General features: G+C 41.3%; 1 protein-coding gene across 7 annotated transcripts in view; it reads left to right on the forward strand.

The window, feature by feature from the left end:
- Positions 1–23,010, forward strand: part of sv (paired box protein shaven) — a 110,389-nt gene that overhangs the window by 60,346 nt on the left and 27,033 nt on the right. For all 7 annotated transcript variants that reach the window (XM_018510477.1, XM_018510478.1, XM_018510479.1 and 4 more), the window contains exon 3: positions 19,316–19,481. In XM_018510477.1, coding sequence (XP_018365979.1) covers positions 19,316–19,481 — 166 coding nt within the window. The remainder of the gene's footprint in view (positions 1–19,315; positions 19,482–23,010) is intronic.

A 23,010-nucleotide genomic window follows, 5' to 3' on the forward strand; every position in this document is an offset into this window, starting at 1 on the left:
TTGCGGTTAAAGCCGTAACACGTCGCGTCCAACCTGCAGCCGCTTCTTAACTACCCGCTCGCCACGAAGCGCACTCGGATACCTGCTTGGTAGCCGCGCCGCGCATTTATAATATACGCGCCCGAGACGAACGCGGGGTGCGGCGTCGATTATTGGCCGGACACGACCGCAGAGCTCTCCGGACAGTCCGAACCCGGCTCGGCTTACCGTTCACCGAGTCTGCCCGGCGAATTCGAAGTATCGAGAATTTTCGCTAAATAAAAACCGACGTAGGATGAGAGTACTCGTTCGATTCGACGAACGCTCAGTGAAAAAAGCATGCTTTACTGGCGCAATTATAATGTACGCCATATATAACGCGGCCGCGCTGTTTGTCTTCTGGATGATCTGTACGAAATTTATTACGTAAACCAAGAATTGAATCGCGTACCAGGAATTAAAAAAAGAAGAGATGAAAACGTACACAATTCCGGTTTAAATCAGTCGAATTTTAATGGGAATGATATATATTCTCTCTAAAATTTTTAGAGTGAAATTGTCACTCTGAAGAGTAAAATCTCACTCTTGAAAATTCAAAATTAAGACACTCTTTTTCAAGATTGGTTCAATTCATACTCTTTAGAGTGAGATTCCACTCTAAAGAATTTAAAGAGTACGTATATCAATAGATAATCAAGTTGTGGCAATAAATAATTTTACTTGTAATAATATTACAGTCGTGAAAGACACACATAAGAAGATAAGAATATTCAAGATTTACGGTACTAAAATGTATTCCCTGTCACTTATTACCGCGGTCATTACCGCGAAGTCTGCGTCACGAGATACGACTTGACAACGCAGAAGACGATTTCATAAATCATAACAAAAAATATGAAACACGAGGATCTTGGCTAGTTCGACGCGAGCTGACGAGCGTAAGAAGGATTTTATGCGCCGCGCGCGCAATTATAATACACAAGTCGGAATAAACGGCGAACGATTACCGAGGCGACCGCAAGATTCCCGGTAACTCTTAGCGAGGCGGTAGCTGGCATATAAACGTTTCGGTTGTATGTACGTGTATATGCTAGATGGTCACTCTGAATTGCCCGAAAAAAAAAAAAAATAACTATGTCGATCTGTCACGTGCCTATTATAACGCTGCGTGTCGGCACGTGAAATAAATGCGACCGCAAAGTCCTGTTTGCTTGTTTAAATTTTATAAGAGACTCTATTGCGATTACAAGTTTTGGCACAAAAAAATTCGCGAGTGTTATGAGAAATAATTTAGCGACGCATGCACGATTATGGTATGTACATAATCGCACGATTGTACGCGAGAGCCTTCTTGTGCGCATGGCAATTGTAGTCAAACGGACGGTATTGTAATTTACGGAAAAATAAAAAAAGGAAGAAAAAAAGAGAACAATTGCTCAATTTTCTGCGGCTTTACACCGGCGATGTCCTTGCGATCACAACCGGGAGTATTGGATTCGCGTTTTTCTCGCGGCGTTTCCGAGTCTTCGTCCTTGCACGTTTACGTGGATTGGGAGAAAACACAGGATTTCGTGCTCATTAGCGTTCGATACTCCTAGCCGTATCGATTTCCATCTATCGATTGCAAAAGCAGCTTTATTCGGTTCATTAAATTTACACAGGACCTTCGGTAATTAAAATCGAAGAAATCGGCCGCGGCGCGTGCACGCGTATCGATCCGTTAAAGCATAAAATTCACGTAGAAGAGTGGTTTTTATCGCACTACTAGAAATGTTTTTATTTCTTTACGAGCGATTATAACTCACATATGGAAATCGTAAAGTGGCGATTTCGCTCCAATTTCACCGGTCACCGCTGATACGACGAGATAACAGCATCCATTAAGATTCCGAGTAGCGATAACAGATTCTTCGTGTGTCGATCAACCAACTTCGCGCAGCCGGTTTTTGCTAAAATGAGAAAAGCATTAAGTTCCACAACCGCGGCGCGTATTACAGACCTAATCAGATCACTTCGCTTTCCACTCTAATGCCTATTTGATCGCACTTGCTAACGATGCTGTCTAAATGTCAATCCCTGACGTTTTTCGATTCCGGAAGAAACTAAGAAAGTTCACGCTGAATTTTCGCGTTTTTCTTTTTGATACACTTCTGGCAATGCGTATGTACCGTTATGACGATCTGAGGATTTAATGGAAAACACATTAATTTATATACATATAAAAGAAACTATTCAAGAGATGTAGAACCTACATATTTAACGACGCATGAAAGATTCTGCGAACTTCCGATTCGATTAAAGCATTAATAGAATCACAATCGGCACATCCAAATACGTTTCAGATAATTTGTCCTTTCATGATGCCGAAAAGGCTAATAGAATAGTAACCGCTTCTATTATGCAAGATTTCTTAGAAATTAATTTTTTAAATAATTAAGCAGGAAGTGAAATTAACTGCCTATTAAGTATTTAATAATCGATTATGTTGATGCTCGCGCATGGCAAATCTCCTTTGAAAACCATGCCAATAAAAACAAGGAAAAAGGTCGTAAAAAAATATTGACGGATTCAAAAATTTGTCAAGAGAGGGGGCCATTGGAGCGCCACAAGTGAAATTTTTTTAAGGTCAAATATTGAAAGGTAGAATATTCAATTATTATTTAAATTATTGCAAAAGTATTATTTAAATATATAATAAATAAAAAAAGAATAATATAATAAAATCTATTTTTTATATCTACGAGTTTCTTGAATTAAACAATATTCTTGAAATATCAAAATTCTGATTAATATTTCAGAAATATTAAAAATATATGTAACACTTGTTATAAATATTTAAAAAAGAGACTCCAAGAGAGAACTCATGGTCGTGAATTCGCCAGTGTAAAATGTGCAGAAAATTCACCTAGAAATGGACTCATTATATCTCATTGCAAGAGCAGCAGTTTACTATAATTTTCAAATACTTCTTATTTGAGAAATTGCGACTTTTCTACTTCAACATAATATGATCCACTTGGATCGCAAGAATCATAAACGCGCTAGCAACAACCGCCTGCTGCCATCTGCGACTTATCGCGGGTTAAAACTCGAAACTCGTTCGTACCTTTGGTCGAGGCCCGGTCGAGCTCGGTGGGTAAGAACGGTTTGCAGATGCCGTTCCTAGAGCATTGAGCGCGGATCCGGGATGATCCGGTGCGATAATTAATAACAGAGCGATACCGTTTAATAATGCACGGTTGATGTCTCGAGATGCAACGAGAAAAATGGAGGCAAAATGGATTGGGAATATGGATGAATCGAGTTGTCGCGCCGGATATCGGCGCCATTAATAACGCCAATTAAAACAAGCTGCGCCCATTGACAGATTGACGGGGGTGTTCTCTTCCAGGCCACACCGCCATTGCGGGATGAGTTACCTGCCCTAGGAAAGAGCGAGAGAGGGGACGAGTTAATAATGTCTCCCCTTAAGAGACCTCGCTCTTTTGCCCCTCTCTTCTTCCGTTGCGTTTGCCAATCCGAGCATCACGCAGATTTTTAGACCGATCGGGATACACGTGAGTGCCGTGTTTATGTCAACAGCACGTACGTGGGCGGCGCAATATGAGAGATCGTCTCGTTATCTCATAGCACATACTTGCTTCCAGAGTGAGAGCTGGAAGTCACGGAAACAGGTTATGCCGCACGAACACGGCCGCAAATGTCTCTGCACGCGTATATCAGGATGCCGGTATATATTTCCCCTGGACGGCTGATAAGATGTCTAGAAGAATCTCGTTGTATACTTCCGGAATGGGATCAACGCGATTTGAAATTTTTTAGCTCTTTCTGTTGCAAAAATTAACATTGTTCTTCCCTTTTTTCTACAGTAGTTATAAATATTACTTTAGTATTCAACAAACGCGTACTTTCTAAAACTTTTAGAGTAAATCCTATCCTCTGAAGACTCTTTTTCAAGACTGGCTCAATTTTCACTCTTTAGAGTGAGATTCCACTCCAAAGAAATTTAGAAAATATCTTAATATATTTTTTAAATTAATTGTGCAGTCCACGAGATGCAAATATATAGGGCGCTCTAAACTGGATACGGCCGGTCGCCGATTAATAATGTTTCCAACGTTTCTAATTCCACCCCTTCCACGATATAGTATGACGAATAGCTGTGTTATCCACGCGAGTTTATGCTTGGGTTTCGGCTTGGTGGGACCAAGAGCTGACGGCTCTCTCTCTCTTCAGCTTGGGGAGGGTAGTAGAGGAAGAGTAGGAGGAGGTGCGGAGGAGGTTGAAGGGGGTGGCAGATTGATCCGTCACGGAGCGCGAGCACAATCACCCCCATTAGACATTATGTGCCTCCCGGCCGCACATACACACGCGCATCGCTCTCCACGTACGTACACGCTGCGTGCGTGTGCGTGTGCGAGCGTTACTGTGCCGGCCACCGAAATGTATCCGCTCTGTAATCGGGTTCTCTCTGAGTTACGATACTCGTCCCGATCTATCGCGCCGGTCGCCGATGTAGGAACGAGCCCGAATTTGCAGCGGTTCACGCTTGGCCCGCGCTCGGAGAGGAAATCGTAACGATGGTTCCTCTTTCCGCACGCTATGCGGATCAAGAGAAAATCGACGGTACACCGTACTGACGGTCGTACACGTGTCGTTCGTCAGTTTCGCTCGTTTCGCTCTCGGGGCCCGAGGCACGAGGAGTGCGAAAGCGCGCGCGGCGACACGGCGCGCTGCTCACCATTTCCCGCGACTGCCGAAGCCACCCACGTAGCCCGCCGCTCGTTTGTCATCCGACAAATAGCCTTTCTGCCTTTCTGCCGCGCGCGAGAGGAGCCAAGTGCGTGTGTGACGCGTGTACACGCTCTCGCGCGCGCCTCCTTCATCTCGCCCAGCCTCTTCGGCCTCTCGTAAGATTATTATTATCTTTACTGTCAAGACCGCGTCGCCTCCGACGAGCAAGATTCGACATCCTCCGTTCTGTTTTTTTTTTATTCTTGTCTAAATACTCGAGATACCGCTATCGTTTATCTAAGTCATGATCACAAGAACTATACAGTAGTTCAATATTCATTGCGATGAGCTGTAAGTAAAAAAAAATAGCATAGATAAATGTAGATATACTTAGGTTACGCATCGGCCATTTAAAGTGCGTAGCAATATTACTCTTGTTGTGTTCAAAAAAGATTTTGTCAAAAAAGATTTCTTCCTCCATGTGCTTTCGGCACCGATCCTTCATCGATGCAGTTACACACGTCGCGAGCAACATCTGGCGCTAAAATCAGAGCGAGGATGCCGCACAGAAGAGCGCTGCGAGAATTCGCATATAAATTAGAGGCTATTCGGGGAATGTGAGACGGTGAGCAATATGTCGTGCTCGATTAATATTGTACTTTCTTTCTGGAGCAACTTGTTCAAAGTGTACGTTTGTATGTCACATGTAGCACGAAAGCTAGAAATGATAACTTTCTTCGACAACGAAGCAGTAATTTACCAAAATCATCTAGTATCTTTTATCGCATAATTGAATTTTGAAGAATTGAAACGATCTAATTTTCATAATTAAGAGAAGCGCTTATAGCAGTTAAAATTAGATGTTAGAATAATATATCTATATGTATTTTAAATAAATTTATTTCAGATATATGACTGTGCGCTTACTTATTATCTGATTTTATTACTTCTTGACTTGCAACACAATCAAACTGAAATAATTTAATAATCCCCCAAATTAATTAAATTTTACGCTACTAACTTCTTAAAATGTGTAAACTTATATTGCGAAAAATATTATTTCATTTATTTAAAATACACATATTTTGATGTATTTTTTCAACACCTAAAACTTTAATCGTTATAGGGGCTTCTTTCACTTAGTTGTGATATATTCATTTAAGAAGGTTGTAAGGCAAATGCAATATGTTATAAGAATTACTTGAAAAAATTACAGATTATTCTAAATTGCATTTAAAAGTAATACAAAAAAATATAGATAGTTAACCATCTGGATCAAAAGATATTTCAATAAAAAGTAATATTTTTTAAATTTGTTTTAAACTCTAATAGAAATATTATATATGAAAATCTCGATTTTTTAATATAACTTCATGAATTCAAAAATATTTATGTAAAGTTACATTGAGATGCAGACATTAATTGTTCAGTAAATAAACAAAATGTTTATTTGTTGTAAACTAATTGGTGAATCTCAATGAAACTTTGCATACGTCATTTTTAGTATTTAAAATATTTGTATAAAAAAAATTTAGATTTTTGTTATTATTTTTAAAATTTTTGTTTATAGCCAAACTAATATCAAATAAAATAAATAATCTATAAAAATATGTTGCTCAATAAAAACAGAACGTTATGAACACAACTTTTACATGTATGTAGTTTGTTTAAAGCGTAAATATTAATATATGTGTTTTATGCCCTTACAACCTCCTTAAATGGTCCAATTTCTGATCTTGGTATCGATCCACTTTTCATCTGTCACTTAACATTATTCAAAGCTTTTCTCTTAAGAGAAAAAAATGAATATCGGCGTTTCTACAAAGGAGAGATCTTTTCGGCTTAGAAAAGTGAACGCTACCAAATTGCAAAGGGTAACAGTGAGGGTCGTGCGGAGGGTGAAGTACCGGGTAGTCAGACAAAGAGGGCGAAAGAACGAGAGAAGCAACGGACGAGGTGAGATGAATAAATAAGAGGGTTTTGAAAGGAGCTCGTTGTGGTGCAGAAAGTTATTACGTGGCGTCACGCGATGATGTATCCGCGCTGGTTCAGATTGTCTCCGCGAGATGGGACCACAGACCGTGAAATATGCACCAACCCCCGGGTTAAACCCCCTGGAGGCACACCGCCCGCCCTTATTCACGACCGCATCACCACCTTCAGACGCCGAGGAAGATCGCCACGTATTTTCGAGGGAGGGTTGAAGTGCGCTGTTGCTGCTGCCTTTCAATCGTCGCATATTTGTACGAAGATTAATAACGATTTCAGATATTCAACGAGAATAATATTAGAGGCATTATTTGTAGAATAAAATGTATATTTTTCAAGATCGATCTTGTTCCTGAAATATCTTGAAATACTTACAAATAAAATCATATATCACTCAGCGTTATAGAATTATTTTTATAAAAGCGTCCTGCGACGAATAAAATATCGCTATGCAACGCGATGCAATATGTCTCCTCGATGATTAACGAGCAAAAGAATTTTTGTCGCGCAGCGCATCGAAATCCAAACGTATACGGAGGTCCTCTCTCGCATCGTCGCCGATCGATAGCTTTGAAAACATTCCGCTAAATCGCGATAGGTCCGCGATGCGCATATAGCGCAGCGTCGAAAAGCAGCGTATCCGGATTGCGTGGTAATAATTTCCATATATGTGAGGCACAGTGACGGCGCATAGATCACGGACGTCCACCGCGGCACGCGACAGCACGTGCCCCATACTCGCTACGTTCGCTCGTCCATCACCCCTCGCGCCTCGCTACACTACGGGGGCGAATCCTCCAGGCTTTCCATCCACCGCAAGACGACGACCAACTACTCGAGTGCGTCCCCATTATGCCCGCGATACAACCCTTCTTCCAGCCGTCATCGCAATGCTACTCATGTTTAGTACGGAGAATTTCTAGAAATACAGCTCGTTCGCGAGAAAACCAAACTTTTCTTTCTCTCTTTCTCTCTCTCTCACTGTGCCATTTCTCTGCGTGCTTTTAAATGCATATTGTACAATCATTTATTAAGAGCAAACTTGTGACATATTTCTGTCCTACTTATACGATTTGTTTTTCTCTCTTAGTATGTTATAATAGTTCAACTTTGGCACTCTCTAAATTTTTTGGAGTGAAATCTCACTCTAAAAGAATGAAATACAGTCATTTTTTAAGAAGAATAAAAATATTTAACTTTTTGAAAAAGAGTGATAATTTTCATTCCAAGATTTCACTCCAAGAAATTTAGGGAGTATTAGATATTTTATTTATCAATTTTTGTTTATCAAAGTTGTGTAAAAAATGAATATAAAATTATTTCAGTTTAGCAAAAAATGTAAAAATTTGATAAAGTATTTATTATATCATTCATGAGAAAAAAGGCAAAGGAAATTATAGCACGTGAACGGAAGATGATCAATCATTTTTGCAATCGAGTAATTTGATATTATATATATTACACATTGTCATAAATCTGTCGACGATGCTCGACGCACAGTAATAATCGTGTCTCTAAACAAGGGGATAACGAACAGAACGTAATCATATTATGATGCTATGGCCTTTAGCTCCCGCGGGAATGTCAGAGGGTTGTGTGTTTGACATTTAGCATTTCCCGCGGGAAGGTTGCTTCTTTGTCCGTAGTCGAGGAATCCCATTCTCGTAACATTATCATGTATTTCAGGAAGATAAACGTAACACACGTTTATGTTAAAATCATTCACAAAAACCTTTTACATTTAATATTAATTATTCGGTTACGCTACAATTAATTATCGATTCCTATTAAATTTCACAATATGCTGTAAAATTGGTTTCGGCATGATTAATTAAATTAAACATATTATCGGAGTATCGAAAAATCTGCGATTTAAAGGTAATAAAATAGCATCGCACTGTTTCGCGCCAGCAAAGTCCCGCAGAACGACGAGGATTTATTTCAGGGCGTCGCAATTTCTTTCTGTATCAAGCGGACGCGTCTAACCGGTCTGTCCGGGCGAAAGTAAGAGCTCCTCTTCTTAAGATTAACGATACTTTAGTGCTCTTTTAAAGAGATCGTCCTTCCATACCCGCGTCCCCCGGCAGGAATGCTCAGGATTAACCGCCACCTCAGCCGCCCCCCCTCTCATTCTCTCCACCCGCCGCTCTTTTCCCTTCGCCTCGCATGATCCCCACTTCGTTATTTTCTACCGCCGCCCTACCCTCGGAATGGGAGGACCAAAAAAAGAGTAGCAATCGTCGGAACTTGAAAGCAGGGCATTTTATGATGACTACAAAAGTGGTCGCGGCCACCGTTGGGGTGGCAAGAAAGAGGGTGGGCACGGTGCGGTGAAACGAGGGTGAGCCGCCACTACCACCACCATCGCGACCCACCGCTACCTCCTTTCCTGCGTCCTTAACAGGACCAAGCGACGCGACGTAAGGGAGAACGGGCGAGATGGAAGGATCGAGAGAGTGCGACTACCACTCTCGGCAGGATGGCGGAGGCGGCAGGGACTTGAATTGATTGCTTTCATTACGCAAAAAAGTCGCCTTCTCTTTCCCTTCCCGCACGAGCAACCCCTCACCTTACCCTCCGTATTTTTAACTTCTGCCGTGCGACACTGGCGAATAAGTAAGTGCGCTATTTACATCAAATCTCGTGAGTTATCGCCGCCCACCTTTCTTTCCACCCGGTAATACCACCGTCGGAGGAACTTTGTCGGAGGTAAATTCTTTGTGTAACCGTTACAAGATTCTGCGCAACAATGAAAGTGTCCTTCGGATGTTACTCGAGTTAAAGTCTTCTGCTGTTTTTTTTTTTTTTTTTTTCAATAACATGATCCTTGCACTTTTAATCCTTTCGATCAGGATAAGATAAAGTTCTCGTCCTAAAGAAATTCGTTCGCAGATCACTGTAATTTCTGAATCGTAACGAGTGACAAGAATCCATTCATTATCATATGACGTATACGCTAACAATATCGTTAATTTCACAGATGTCCCGTTAATTTTGCAAACTCTTCGTTCTTATGCTATGATAAAGGAGATTAATGCAGTGGTCGGCCATATAGATTAGGAAGGATAGTGGCTCGTCTAGGCACTGATTAGGGACAGCCCAAGAGCACGATGCAGCCGCATTACCCCAATGATCGATGCACCCCGTACGGCGACCTCATCTGCATCTGCCCCCGCGTGCACCGCAACGATGTTTCCTACCCTCCGCCGCCTACACCGCAGGGCCTCCGGGTCCATAGTGCGTCCCTATTCGCCTACAAATGCGTCGTCTCAGCGTCGAACACCGGTGCAATCATGTAGAGGACATATTACCCGTCAACGCGGTCGGAGCCGCTCGTTCGTTCAGGCAAATGATATGCCAAAGCGTAATCTCGCACGAGATCCTCGAGAGATTAGGTTCACCGATGTAGTAATGACGAATGGAGGGTCCGTGCTCGTGAGGATCACGCGTCAGGTGAAGCAAGAATTTTTGCGAGGGTGAAAATAAGCATCGGGATCTCTCGAAGAACTTTCCCTGTGAAAAACTAGTTTATCATCTTGCCTCTATGAGAAAACGCGTATTATCCGACGATACGCGCCGGTGAAGTAAATTTTTCACATGCGTGAACTGGTCAACTGACGGGGAGAATTCTGGTTAAAATTAAATTTAAATAATAATAAATTTAATAAACGATTTATTAAAACTGTCTATCCACGCTGCCTAAAAAATGCGTTATTGTTCCTACATATCGATTATTGCGAAGAATATTATTAAGGCTTCAGTAATCTGAAGGCTTAGAACGCTTGTACGAAATACAAGAGATCCGACTCCAGGCTGAGGTAATATTTTTTTCGCAATAAATTTGTTTACAGTTTTTTCAGTACATTAACATCTTTCTAAAATGATGCCAGATTGAGTATTAAATTATTAAATTGCTTATCAATTTAATTTGTGATATTACTATAATAGTTTGATTGCGCTTATAAGTTTTAAATATCATTTCGGCGCGCAGTTCAAATAATTACATATTTAGTATATAAATTCACATAGAAATTATTTAAAAACGTCTAAGATCCAGCTTCGATCTTTTGCCATATTTGATTAGTCACAGAGAAAGAAAGATATCGTCAAAAGCCAATCATCAGAGTGCGCAGCTTTGTTTATTAAGATACCGTCAATAAAAAATCCAATAAATTAGTCGTTAAAAATTTATGCAGCTTGGCATATGTGAAAATTCAACGCATGCCAAATTTACGTGTGTGGAGTATTCCATCACTTTACACACAGATCGCCAACTCTGTGAATAAGTGAATTCCTGTTTGGAAATTAAAAATTCTCAAAGTTGCTAAGCAAGGTTGCTCTAAGAGAGAAAAATAAAAAGCTTCTCACGTATGTCTCGGAAAGCCGAGTAACTTTGTACGCTTCCAACTTCCCGCGCGAGTTCGTCGATATTCTCACGAATCGAGGACCGAATCGACCGTGCTGCTAGGAAGTTTCGTTTCGCCCGAGTGCGAATGTCGGTGTCGCATACACCGGTTGCGCAACGACACCGTTTGACAAGACACACACGTAAAGTTTTGCGATGCCGGGTATCTAGTGTCAGCGCGCGCAGGGCGGGGGAGGCGACTCAGGGGGCTCGAAAGAAAGAAAGAGAGAAAGAACTTCGCGAAAGAACGCACTCAAATGTAAACCGGACCCTTGTGAGATTCGCGACCCAGCGACGGTCCCACCGACGACGACGACGATGCCTGACCGCACCTTCCGGGCGATCTTGTCCGATCCGTGCGGTTCGGAATGGAACCCAGTTTCTTCCTTCTCAGCATAATATTTAGCATGCCACTATATAATCTGGTTGTCTGTTCTGGTTTGACGTAAAATAATTTTTTTTTAACTTTTACATACCAACATTCCTTTTTCTCTTTTTTTTTTTCACGCTTTGTGCATCACATATGGGCATAATACTTCACAATTTGATTAAATTTGACATATGTTATATATGAACGAAATGTATGCGAATTGATAAATTTAATAATACAGAGATGAGCTGCTCTATTTACGAGCGATAAATGTCGAATGGTTTGTACCATTCGAACTTTTAAGCGTCATAAACTGTAACTCACTTCCGGCGAATAAGTATCTATATTTCACGATACGTATCATGTCCGAGAATAAGTTCCCAAGGAACGCGTTGCACAGGAGAGCGAGTACGCCGCAGTTCATAAACCAGTGGTATACATCGCGCCCCACCTTCCATACTTTGACTTCCCCACCTATCGCTTGTAACGGGTAGATTGCAAAGCCCTTTTCTCCCTCGGCCACCTTTGCCATCCCTCCGGGGGTCCGTGAGAGGTATCCACGGTATTTGTCTCCACGTAATCAGTCTCGTAATTAATCGCGGCGATGCATGCCGCGGGACGTCGCGCGATACGCTCCGAGAATGTTAACCCTTTCAGTGCTAAGTTATTGTAACGCCATAATATAAATAGGATCGTATACCTACAGTTGTATACAAAACGTCGTGTTCAAGAAATCTTTTTAACTAACAACCGAAATATGACAGTTTCCATTATCTTAATGTTTTAGTGAATCGTTGGTGATGACAAATTGTTGACGAAGAGATTGATGTGAAAGATGTGGAAGAATAAATTGCGTATGTAAATAACAGAAGAAATAAAAAGTTGGAAATTTCAAGAAATAGATTCCTGTTGAAAGAGAGACAATCAAATAATTTCGTGTAATATTGGCAGGGTACCAGCCGATCAGCATTAATCTTTAAATATTTGGCTGCATGGTTTCGTCTAGCCGCCATTGTTCTTTTCTAACCCTCCTTTTCCAAACTGCGACGATAAACAAGTTTATAGTCATTCGATATCCTTGAATTACTCTTTGCGTACAGGAGGATCGATAAAGTGAATAAATTATAGCGATATTACATGGAAAAAGAACTATAACTGAAGATAATCGAAACTATCGAGGATAAACGAAAGAGGGAAACTATCAGAAGAACGTCCAATACAGCAAATGCTGAGAATACATGAAAGTCGTGCAAAATCCACAGACCCAGATTGCTACAAAATTTGTTGCGAAATCGTTAACGACAAATCGACGAATGCGTTGTATTCATCCCTGTGTGTTTCGCGTTCTCCTATCCTTTCTCTTTTCTCCAATTTCTCTTTCATCGATCAGCGATCGAAACGCATGATCCATTTGGCAGAATGAAATGTCACACGCCGCACTAGCGGCCGTATGGTAGAGAAAAACCAGGGCGATGGTGGGTAACTTTTAAATAAATAAAATCGATAGGGCGCGACATCGTATCTGAGGGAGCTCAAGAGGTACGACCTCCTCTCTCTCTCTCTCTCTCTCTCTCTCTCTCTCTCCCGGAGAAGAGGGACACTCTCATGAATAAGCAGTGTTCACAGGGGTGTGCGCCGCGTGATTTCGCGCGGGACTGTTGGCGGTAGACCAGCCGGCGAGCGTTTATTTCGCGCTCGCCTTCGTCTCTCTTCCATCCCGAGATCCACCGTCCTCCGCCGCGGCCGCGACCGCCCTGCCGCCTGTCCTCCTGCCTACCACCCCGCACCAGGCAACCGAGGGTCCCCATACTCGTTCCCGCCGCCGTCGCCGCGATGCCAATAACGAGGTTATCCCGCGCGACGCCGCCGCCGTTTCCGTAGAAACCCCTCGTCGCAGGGTGCTCTCCCACCAGGCAGTTACGGCGCGTCGACCAATCGGGCCCGGCTGGATGCTGATCGAGGGATGCAAAAGGCGGGGTCGGGCGCAGCGTGGGGATGAAAGCTCGCCGCCGCGAGGCGGGGGTCGAAAAGCTGTCCGAAGTCACGTGTGTCCGTCGGCAGAAGCCACCTTCGTGCTCCTCGACGTCGTCGGCCCGGTTTTGCCGCGGCGGTACGGCTCGCACAACAGACGTGACCGAGACTTCTTCCCCCTTCTTTCCGGAGACCGCGAAGCCACGAAGGATTTCGCGCTTGGACGGAGAGCATTTGGCGCTTCGTTCGTCGCCAAGCTCGATGTCCCGCGCGTGTATCGGATTCGGACAACCATTCGGTATTACTATCGTGCCTGTCTGTCACCTGTCAATGATGCGCGAGATGAATGTTGTATCGGATGACGTGACACGTTCCATGTGACGTTCTTCTGAGAAACTCCATATCTTAGCGTGTTATCTTAACAGACCGAATACAGTGATAAATGTTGACTATCTTCTGAGACATTGGACATGTCAAATTCTCACCTTTACGTCGTGCGACACGCTCGAACGTTAACTTGGATCACTTGGATGCAGTGAGCTGGATTGGTGATTGTGACGAACGATAAGAGCAGTGCATGTCGTATGTGTATATCATATCTCGAGTGTATATTATATACGAGTTTGTTGTTGATATTTCATACTTTCCACTGCGACGTGAAAATGCACATTGCGAACAAGAACTGTGTGCAATACTAGGAAGAATCGAGAATATTATGTGTATAGGTATATAAAATGACATGAAACTCTCGCACGTGAGATTCGAACGAACAGTGGATGTTTGACCGCTCACGTGGACGATGTGAATGGTACTCTGCGATATTTGTGAACGTGTGCGTTGTAGGTCAAATTTGATTTTTCCACAGTGCGACGAGAGGCTTGATTCACGAAGATGAAGCGACGGCCGACCGGGTATCCGCAGCCACCCGTCGTTCGGCACAAAGACGCTCCTGATGACAGTCATTGTATCGCGTCGCCATAGATCGGTCCACCTCGTTCCTGTAAAAAAGAGACGAAAGCCACTTCTGGAAATCTGTGAGAGGTCTTCATCGGCGGTCAATAGGACCGCCGGTTCTTCGGATGCATTTCATACATTATATATAAAATCTGCTCCGCTCTGGGAGAAACAGGCAGCTGGATTCCCGATGGCCGTCGGGCCCGGAAGTGCCGCGATGGACCTCAGCACTACTCTGAGTAGTGCCTACCGATATAATCAGAACATGATGGAATATTACACTTGTAAGAGATATTCAACTCTACATGTATTTTTTAAACCTCGCTAGTATAAATGTTTTTTTTTCTTTTCATTTTCTTCTCTTCCTCTGCCAATAGCACGCGAGACTGAATAATCATCCGAGTCTGCGGATCTAATACTAGATATATTTTAAATTAATCATAATATTAAAATGTATTGCTACATGGAAAGAATGATTCTGCTAAAGAAAGTATCTATAAAAATTGAACTACATACAGATCCGAAAATAATTTGGTTGGACCATCAAAATAATTACGTACGAATCTCAATGATGAGCAATGCTACAAAAAATTTTGACGTTCTAGCAACCAATTATTTGAACGTTCTACATAATTATCCTGATAGTCCAAAACAAAATTATTTTCAAATCTGCAGTATCTAGCTAAATTTTTAAGTATTTCAGCAAAACATCTTTTCTGTGTATAATATTCCCAATTGCTGCTCGTTTGTCATTATTTATTTTTTGGATTTGTCATCTCGGGAATTTTAATATTGTTATCTTCGATATTATTAGATATCTCATTCAATTTTTCTTGATCATTATCTTGCTAGACTATTAAAAATATTGCGACATATGTATATTTAATAATATCGGATGTAAAATCGCCATGTTTCTATTTGTTTATCAATTCTCAGCTCACTTTAATAAATATTTGCGGCAAGCCACAACGATAGTGGCACGATTTTAATAGGTATCTAGATATAAATGGATTTAACCTTGCGATCAGAGACTTTTTCTTCATACGAGAAGTTTTTCCATTGCTTTCAGTTTACCGCCTATTCTTTATATTGTATATTTCTTCTAGCGCGCGCGATTCGAAGCTGTGTATAAGTTCGATATAGATGCGATTGTTAGCGGATGTCAATAACTAATGCAAGAAGTACCGCGAAACGCGATTTTCTCACGTGGAAAACGATTCTCTCGGGATCACACGATTTCTCTTGGAGTTCGCCGACGGACCGATTAAATAGAGCAAACAAGATGAGAGAATCAGAAAAGACTCGCAAATCCGGTATCTGTGGGTAAACGAGAGTGTGAAAACAAGAAATTCAATGGCCTTCGATCGCTAACTGAGCCGTAGCGGTACCGGTACCGACGAAAAACTAAACCGCAATCATTGTAGCCGACGATCTGCGTAGGAGCTATTCGCAAAGACCTCGAAACTCTCTCTTCCCTTGAAGATTTATAAAGAAAAAAATGTGCATCCGACAGTTTCTATAATAATCTGTTTGATTCCTCTTTGTAAAATATTATTAACTAAATGATCATAATTTGTTTATAAAGAAATGATATCTAGTATAGTTTTGTGCAGAGTACGCAGATTATTACGCGAAAATAACGAGTTCTGATACGTAAGCATTTCCACTCAATCAGTAGTCCGGTCATATTAATTATACAAGTTCGAACGTCACTTTAAAGTTGCAGTAATTAAAATCACCGTACATTGTGTTCATGAGCGCGCAGCTGATCCGTAAATGTAATAGAACATTAATAACTATGCAATATTAACAAGAATGATGGCAATCACTGACCAGCCACGTGTTGTAAAATCATCTCTAACGAACCGTGTGCTTTTTCACATAACATTAGAAATTCAAGAGTATAAAAATTTGTGTTCATTATATATATTATCTTGTATGATGATTACGTTGTGTCATTATTTGTTACATAGTCTGCCAATAAGAAAGTGTAATGAAAACTTTATTATCAATGACATCGGACATTTTTAATTAAATCGTTCTGATTACAATAGCAAAATTCTAAGGCAACGCATGCTATATCGATGCATTACATTTCTGCGCGTATTTTTCTAACCAACAGGTAATAAAGTCCGTCGTATTCAGGCGTGCCGGCAATACATAACGCCAAGGCGTAATGTAATACGGGAACAAAGCAGCGCGATGTTGGAGAAATATCGAGTGACTGTACGGGAATCTATATCAAAGTTCTTGGCTTCCAATATACACATCGAGCCACCGATCGTGTATCACTAAGGCTCATTTTATTGGCTTTGGAGCTTTCCGGGAGCAGTTCTCGATTCGCAGCACACACAAATGAAATGGAGATTGTATAAGTTTCTTCATATGTGTGTAATCAAAATTTTCCGTATACAAAGATAAAGATTTAGATTCTCTTAATAGACATATCTGAATCCGAAAGAATTAATCTACATATTTCGTAAAATTGATAAGTTACAGTTATCACCGTTGTGTCAGGAATAATTTTATTCGTTTAAGAACGTAAACATATTTTTTCTAATCGTTGTGAAAATTTTTTTTGATGAGGTCTGAGAAATAACAGAAATTGGATTGGCCATTTCAATTCAGACGATGAGATTTCAAGGATATCGTTAGCACGACAGTAGCCATTGAGACATGGGCACGTCCATAATGAGAATGTAATGGCGACTCGACCGATGGGGATCGCATTTGTCCGGAAGTAGTCCGCAGCAGCTCGGCGCACAGCCAGGTCATCTTATTTTGCATCGACGTTTTTATATCGGCGGCTCGAATCGCTTATGATTGATTAGGAAACACTATTGGCTTTCTCTCTTCGATTGTCAATTGAAACGATGATAAAATCATAAATTCGATTTTATGGAACTTGGATGTAGCTCGACGAAATTACGTGCGAATCGTTGATTGACGGTCGTGAGCGCATCCTATTAAGTGACGCTTCATTGAATAAGAGATTTATACTGAAACACTTCGAAGCAGATAAAACGAAAAGTAACGAATATGATCGATCTTCCGCGGGGTAGTCAAAATCAAAAGCTTGTTTTGATTTTTTGTTTATCACGTTAGCTTCTAGTAAATCTCGCAATTTTTTATGTAATATCGAATATAAAGGAAAAGTTACGCGGGATATAGACAATATAGAGAAGCGCAATTACGTGGGACGAGATGCTGCATCTCTCGATTCGACGTATCCCAGAGGCACGGAACGGTGGCAATAAGCTCCAGTAATACAGTAGCCAGTTCCAGCGACGGCAGCAAAACCCGTAGCATTAGCAATAGCAGTAGCGGTAGCTAGTCGATTCGGGGGTGGTCCAGGCTGGACTCAGAGCCCTCGTATAGCTGTGGTCAGCAGGCGTGACGGCGTGTGTGCGTGTAGGGTAGTCATGGTGCTTTCGCCCTGGCAATGCCACCATGATCCCGACTATCCCCCTGACTACCGGCCGCGCCACGGGGATGCGACCATAAACGCGAGAGCGAATTGATTTGCGACCGGAAAGCGCGTATCGTTTCCAGTAATGATCGCGGAGACCTCATTGTCTTCGTGCGACGGCGAGATCATCGAGTGAGCGATACGATATACGGTCAAACGGCAAAAAAACGTCGTGGTTCACGCCTCATAGATCGCGGTGTTACCGTAATTACGAAACCCCTCGGATGGAAATACGAACGCGCGAGCGATGTCAATAGCGATGACTCGTTGTCGTATGTTTAATTCATTCCTTCAAATTAACTTTATAACGGACGGAGGAGATGTCGAAATCGTAAATCATAATTGTAGTTGGAAAACTTGAGTATACAAATAAAATAATTCCTAGAAATAATATAATATTTCTAGTAATAAATCTAGAAATTATTGTATTTATAATGAATAAAAAATATAATTCCTAGATTTATTACTTGCTCATTCCAACAGGAATGTATTAATCGGAACAAATGTTAAATAGTAAAGAGTATTCAGCCAGACTGTTATAAGAACTAGCTAATTTAACCCTGAAGGTTCTTCGAAAACAACGGTGATCATCGAATCATCGGTGCACTGGCACGGACAGAGAAACATATGTCGCGACGCAGAACCCTCCATTACGATATTGGCTCCAACTTATCGCATTAGGCAGCTTTAACGCGCGAAAATGAAGCCTGCGAACGCGGCGCTATAGAACAGACACAAGTGGCAGCGGGGTGTAAACTAATAATAATGAATGCTCTCGCAACATTGACCCTGGAATATTTCTCGATGCTGCGAAAATGATTAACTGGCAGAAATATTAAAGTTCGCGTTATGTTTCCGACGCATTCTATCTACCGTCGCGTGCATCATTATGTCACTATACGACCATCAGATATCATAGATTTATACATATGTCAAATAAAAAGGTATGTTAAATACACAAGTAAATGTGTGCAATAAATCATTACTTTTAAAACTACTAAAGCGTGAGAGACAAGTCGCTCTCTCAACAGAAAGTCTCGTCGACGAACGGTACGACATTCTTTCACGGAATCTGTCAAGTGGAATAATTCCGTAGCGATAGATCGCTCGAGAGAAGATTTACATTGGGATTTGCGATCCGTTCTACCAGCTTCTCTTAACGATCGTGGATCTAGCACGCGTGAAGCCTGATTCACACGCAAATCGCGTTTAACACTGCGATTTCACGGAGGATCGTTCATGGCTGATACATTAACCTTTTAAATCCGTACGACACTAACACAGCTTTTAAAATCGAGATAGTGTGACGATACTGATGCGTGTTTTTGTTATATCAATACGGAATATTTCTTTTAATATCAGCGTCATCATGTTGGGACTTATTGCCGAGTTGAAAGAGTTAAGTCTTAGTCGACTAATGCATTATCGATCCCTATTTTTCCAGGTCATGGCGGAGTCAACCAACTCGGTGGCGTCTTTGTGAACGGAAGGCCCCTACCGGATGTAGTCAGGCAGAGGATCGTCGAGCTCGCGCACAGCGGCGTCCGACCGTGCGACATTTCGAGACAACTCAGGGTATCTCATGGCTGTGTATCCAAGATACTGTCGAGGTGAGTGCCGTATTCTTCCCGTATCCGTTACAACTGCAGCCTCTTGCCGAGTATCTCGTTCCGATAACGACGTGGGCAAAATCATTAATCTAAATGCGCGAATCACTAAAAAAAAACAAGTTTACTTAAAGATTAAAAGTTAAATATCTTTTATTTTAAAACGTAATTTACTTAACGTAAGTATTCTGCGAATAGTTAACTAAAACGTATCAGAAATGTATAATTGTCTCTGAAAATCGCATTTGCCAAGTTCGGAGAGCGGATAACGAGCAAACAACGTCGCCGAAGGGCAAGTGATTTATGAGAGAATCAAGTTCGTCTTGCCAAATGCCACGCCGCAATTTCCGCGCCGCGAAGTGGCCAAGGTCGTTCGAATCGCGGATGGAAAGAGAGAAGATGAAAAGACAAAAAACCTGGAGAAAGAGAGATCGCTCTTTCCAAAGCAATTTAATTAAAGACGCTGTTAGAAACGCGAAACGAATGAATCCGAGGGATGAACGAAGAGACGACGACGCCGGAAGGAAGGAACCAGTCCTCATACCCTCGCGACGCGGGGGTGCTCGACGATATGCGGTTTCCATGTTTTTTCCACCCTCCAGACCCCCGCTCCGCTATATAACGGGTGGCCTCGTGCCGCTTTGATGGTCCGAACGTCATTCGCGTCCCCCGACCGAATATCATTGTCATATACGCGCTCTTTCATGAATCCCGCATAATAAAGGCCGACTGGATTATTTACTGCCACGACTAAAGTTACCATTTCCTTTTCCTTTCTTCACCACAGACCCCTTTTCGAGCTAGGACAGAGTCAGAGAAACGAGATTTCGTCATTAACAATGCGAACGTCGTGCACGATCCGTCGGTCGAATTTCATTTGCGTGTCAAAATATGAGAGATCCAATTTCGGGCAATTTAAATCTTCGATCTCAGCACCAAGGGATCCGGAAGTTATGTCGCGAATACTGAAAGGTAATAATGCAATTTTATTAATAGCCTGATACAAGTGCTACGGTTTTCGGAGTTCCGCGCATTGCTAAATTTAAACGTAGACAGTGAAGGACTTGGTGATCGTGCCATCTAAATACATACTACATAGTTCTTCCGGAGTGTGCGGATGTGACTTTATGACCCGAAAGTACAGTGAAAACATAGAATCTGTCGACGACACTGACGCGACATCGTTAACACCGACGCACGGTTTACGCAGTCACGCGTCGCTGATGGAACGAGAACGCCGCGCGTCGCGATGCTCCGTTCGCCGAATCTTATAAGCGAAACCGGATACCGGGACTTTTTCGACTCTAGGCAGTCTAGGCGAGGGTTCGTAAAATCGTTGACGAAGACGGCGTTGAAAAGTCCGGTGACCCCATGAAATCGAGTCATCTCCCGTTTGCCCGGAAAACCTTTTCTGACTGTCGCGTAGGAGAGATACAAAGTGCTCTTCTTCTTTAGGGTTACGTTTGAAGGAAGAAACGCGAGAGGGATCGTCGTCTTGTTGTCCTTTGTGTTATACACTCGTGAGGTCCGCTTCTGTATTCTAGATACGCCGCGGATTCTGGGGACTATGTGAAATGTTATGACTCGAATCTTGGAAAAAGTCTTTTACTAGCGTGCAAACTTGACAATATATCTTTTCTCTCGCTCGCGTTACGACATTACGAATATGTGTCTCATTAATTATTTAGAATACGGACTGCACCTCCGATTTTGATGAAATTAGGCTCATTCGAGGCGTTTTTACTCAAAACGAAAGAATCTGTAAGAAAAAACGTTGGGACGACCCCGCGAACCGAGATATTAAGCGTTAAAGTTGATGTTGACTATTGAGATTAAAAAATCTGTCACAGAGGCAAAATGAGGTCTATAATTGTACTGTTCTACATGGGTTTCGACTTTTCGCGCGAAAACACGACTTCTATAATTGTACTATTGTTGAAGTTAGAAAATCTGTCATGTCAAATCTGTCAAAGCTGACAGATTTTTTTAACCTCAATAGTTGTCAACTTTAACGCTCAATATTTCGCTTCGCAGTCCCGGACTTTTTTGAAGGGAGGATGAGAGTCGCTTCGCGTGGAAAGTCGAAACCCATCAAAATGGGAGATGCAGTCCGTATTTTAAATAATTATCTTATTAACTTATAATTTGATTAGCGACTGATTAAATTTTTCTATACTTTCTAAATCTGAAATTCAATTGAAAAAGAAAGTTTTGAGCGTTATATAATTAAAATACCGATATTTGTGCACGATAGTTTCGAGAGAGAGATATACACTAAAAAAATTTATTAAATCTTAATACATATTTCTTTGAATACTACTAACTAAACATTTACTTACGGTAAATAAGTATTTATTCAATAAATAAAATGATAGTTAAATCAAATTAATGGTCTTTGTCAAATAAATATATCAGTAAAATGATCTTTATCAAATAATTATTATATGTCTACATTTAATGAATGTTTACTTGGAACTATTTAAACAAATATTTATTAAAACTTAGTATTTTTAAAAATGTAAATTGAATTTATATACTAAAGCAAAGTTAACTAGGTTAGAGATTTCACGTTTTATTGACTTTTTTTAGTTGAATTTCACTGTGAATTTATTGTGATTATCAATGGCATAATTGGGATTCAATAATTATTTATTGATTCAGATTTAGAACCTATTCTATTATTACTTGTGTATTATAAACGTGCGTGTTCCGTCAACCCTTACTTAAAATGTTAATGTGAAAATCAGCACGAGGTATTGCGGCATTGTAATGATAGACGTAAATAATGTCATTTTTTCACGGAGGTGGTATTTTCGATTTCGCGCAAGACTGTTTCGAATCCATTTAAATCTGAATTAATACAGCAAGGGTGAGTAACACGCCGGCGACGGCAAGGCAATTTGAAAAATCGCGCGATCTAATAGCCATTTCACGGTGGAGGCGGAACAAAGGGGACGAAATATTAACGGGTGAGCATTGCCATGTGGGCCTGAAATGGGGTTTTACACCAGATATGATCGCAATAATTTCGTGGGGGTGACGAGACCCAGGTCTGTGTTGAAGGCTATCCGGTTGTGTAATAACTTTTAGCTATACGTTCATGACTGTGTTATATTTCGACCATACGATATACTCGTAAATAGCAATCGATAGTTCAATGCAATCTCATAATAACAAAATATTTAAATTTTTTCCCCAAAGAGTGACATCATTCATTTTATAATAATAAAAACATGTTAAATTTTTAATCGAAACTTTCATCCCTCTACAACAATCAAAATTCATATAAAAGATCAGATTGTCGCAAAGAATTATAATTCGGCTCAACAATCCGAAACCCATTTTTCCCGTGACATGCAACGCAAAAAACCTGTTACGACGCTTTTATTCGCGCAAATATTTTTCACCGAAAAACGCGAAGGTCTAATACTGGAGCATGTTCATGTTCTGCAGTACACGCACACGTACACATGCATGCACGTAAAATTGGCCAGATATCCAGCCGGTATGAGCCGACGTTGACGTCGACGCC

Source organism: Trachymyrmex cornetzi, unplaced genomic scaffold, assembly GCF_001594075.2.
Source record: "Trachymyrmex cornetzi isolate Tcor2-1 unplaced genomic scaffold, Tcor1.1 scaffold335, whole genome shotgun sequence".
NCBI lineage: Eukaryota > Metazoa > Arthropoda > Insecta > Hymenoptera > Formicidae > Trachymyrmex > Trachymyrmex cornetzi.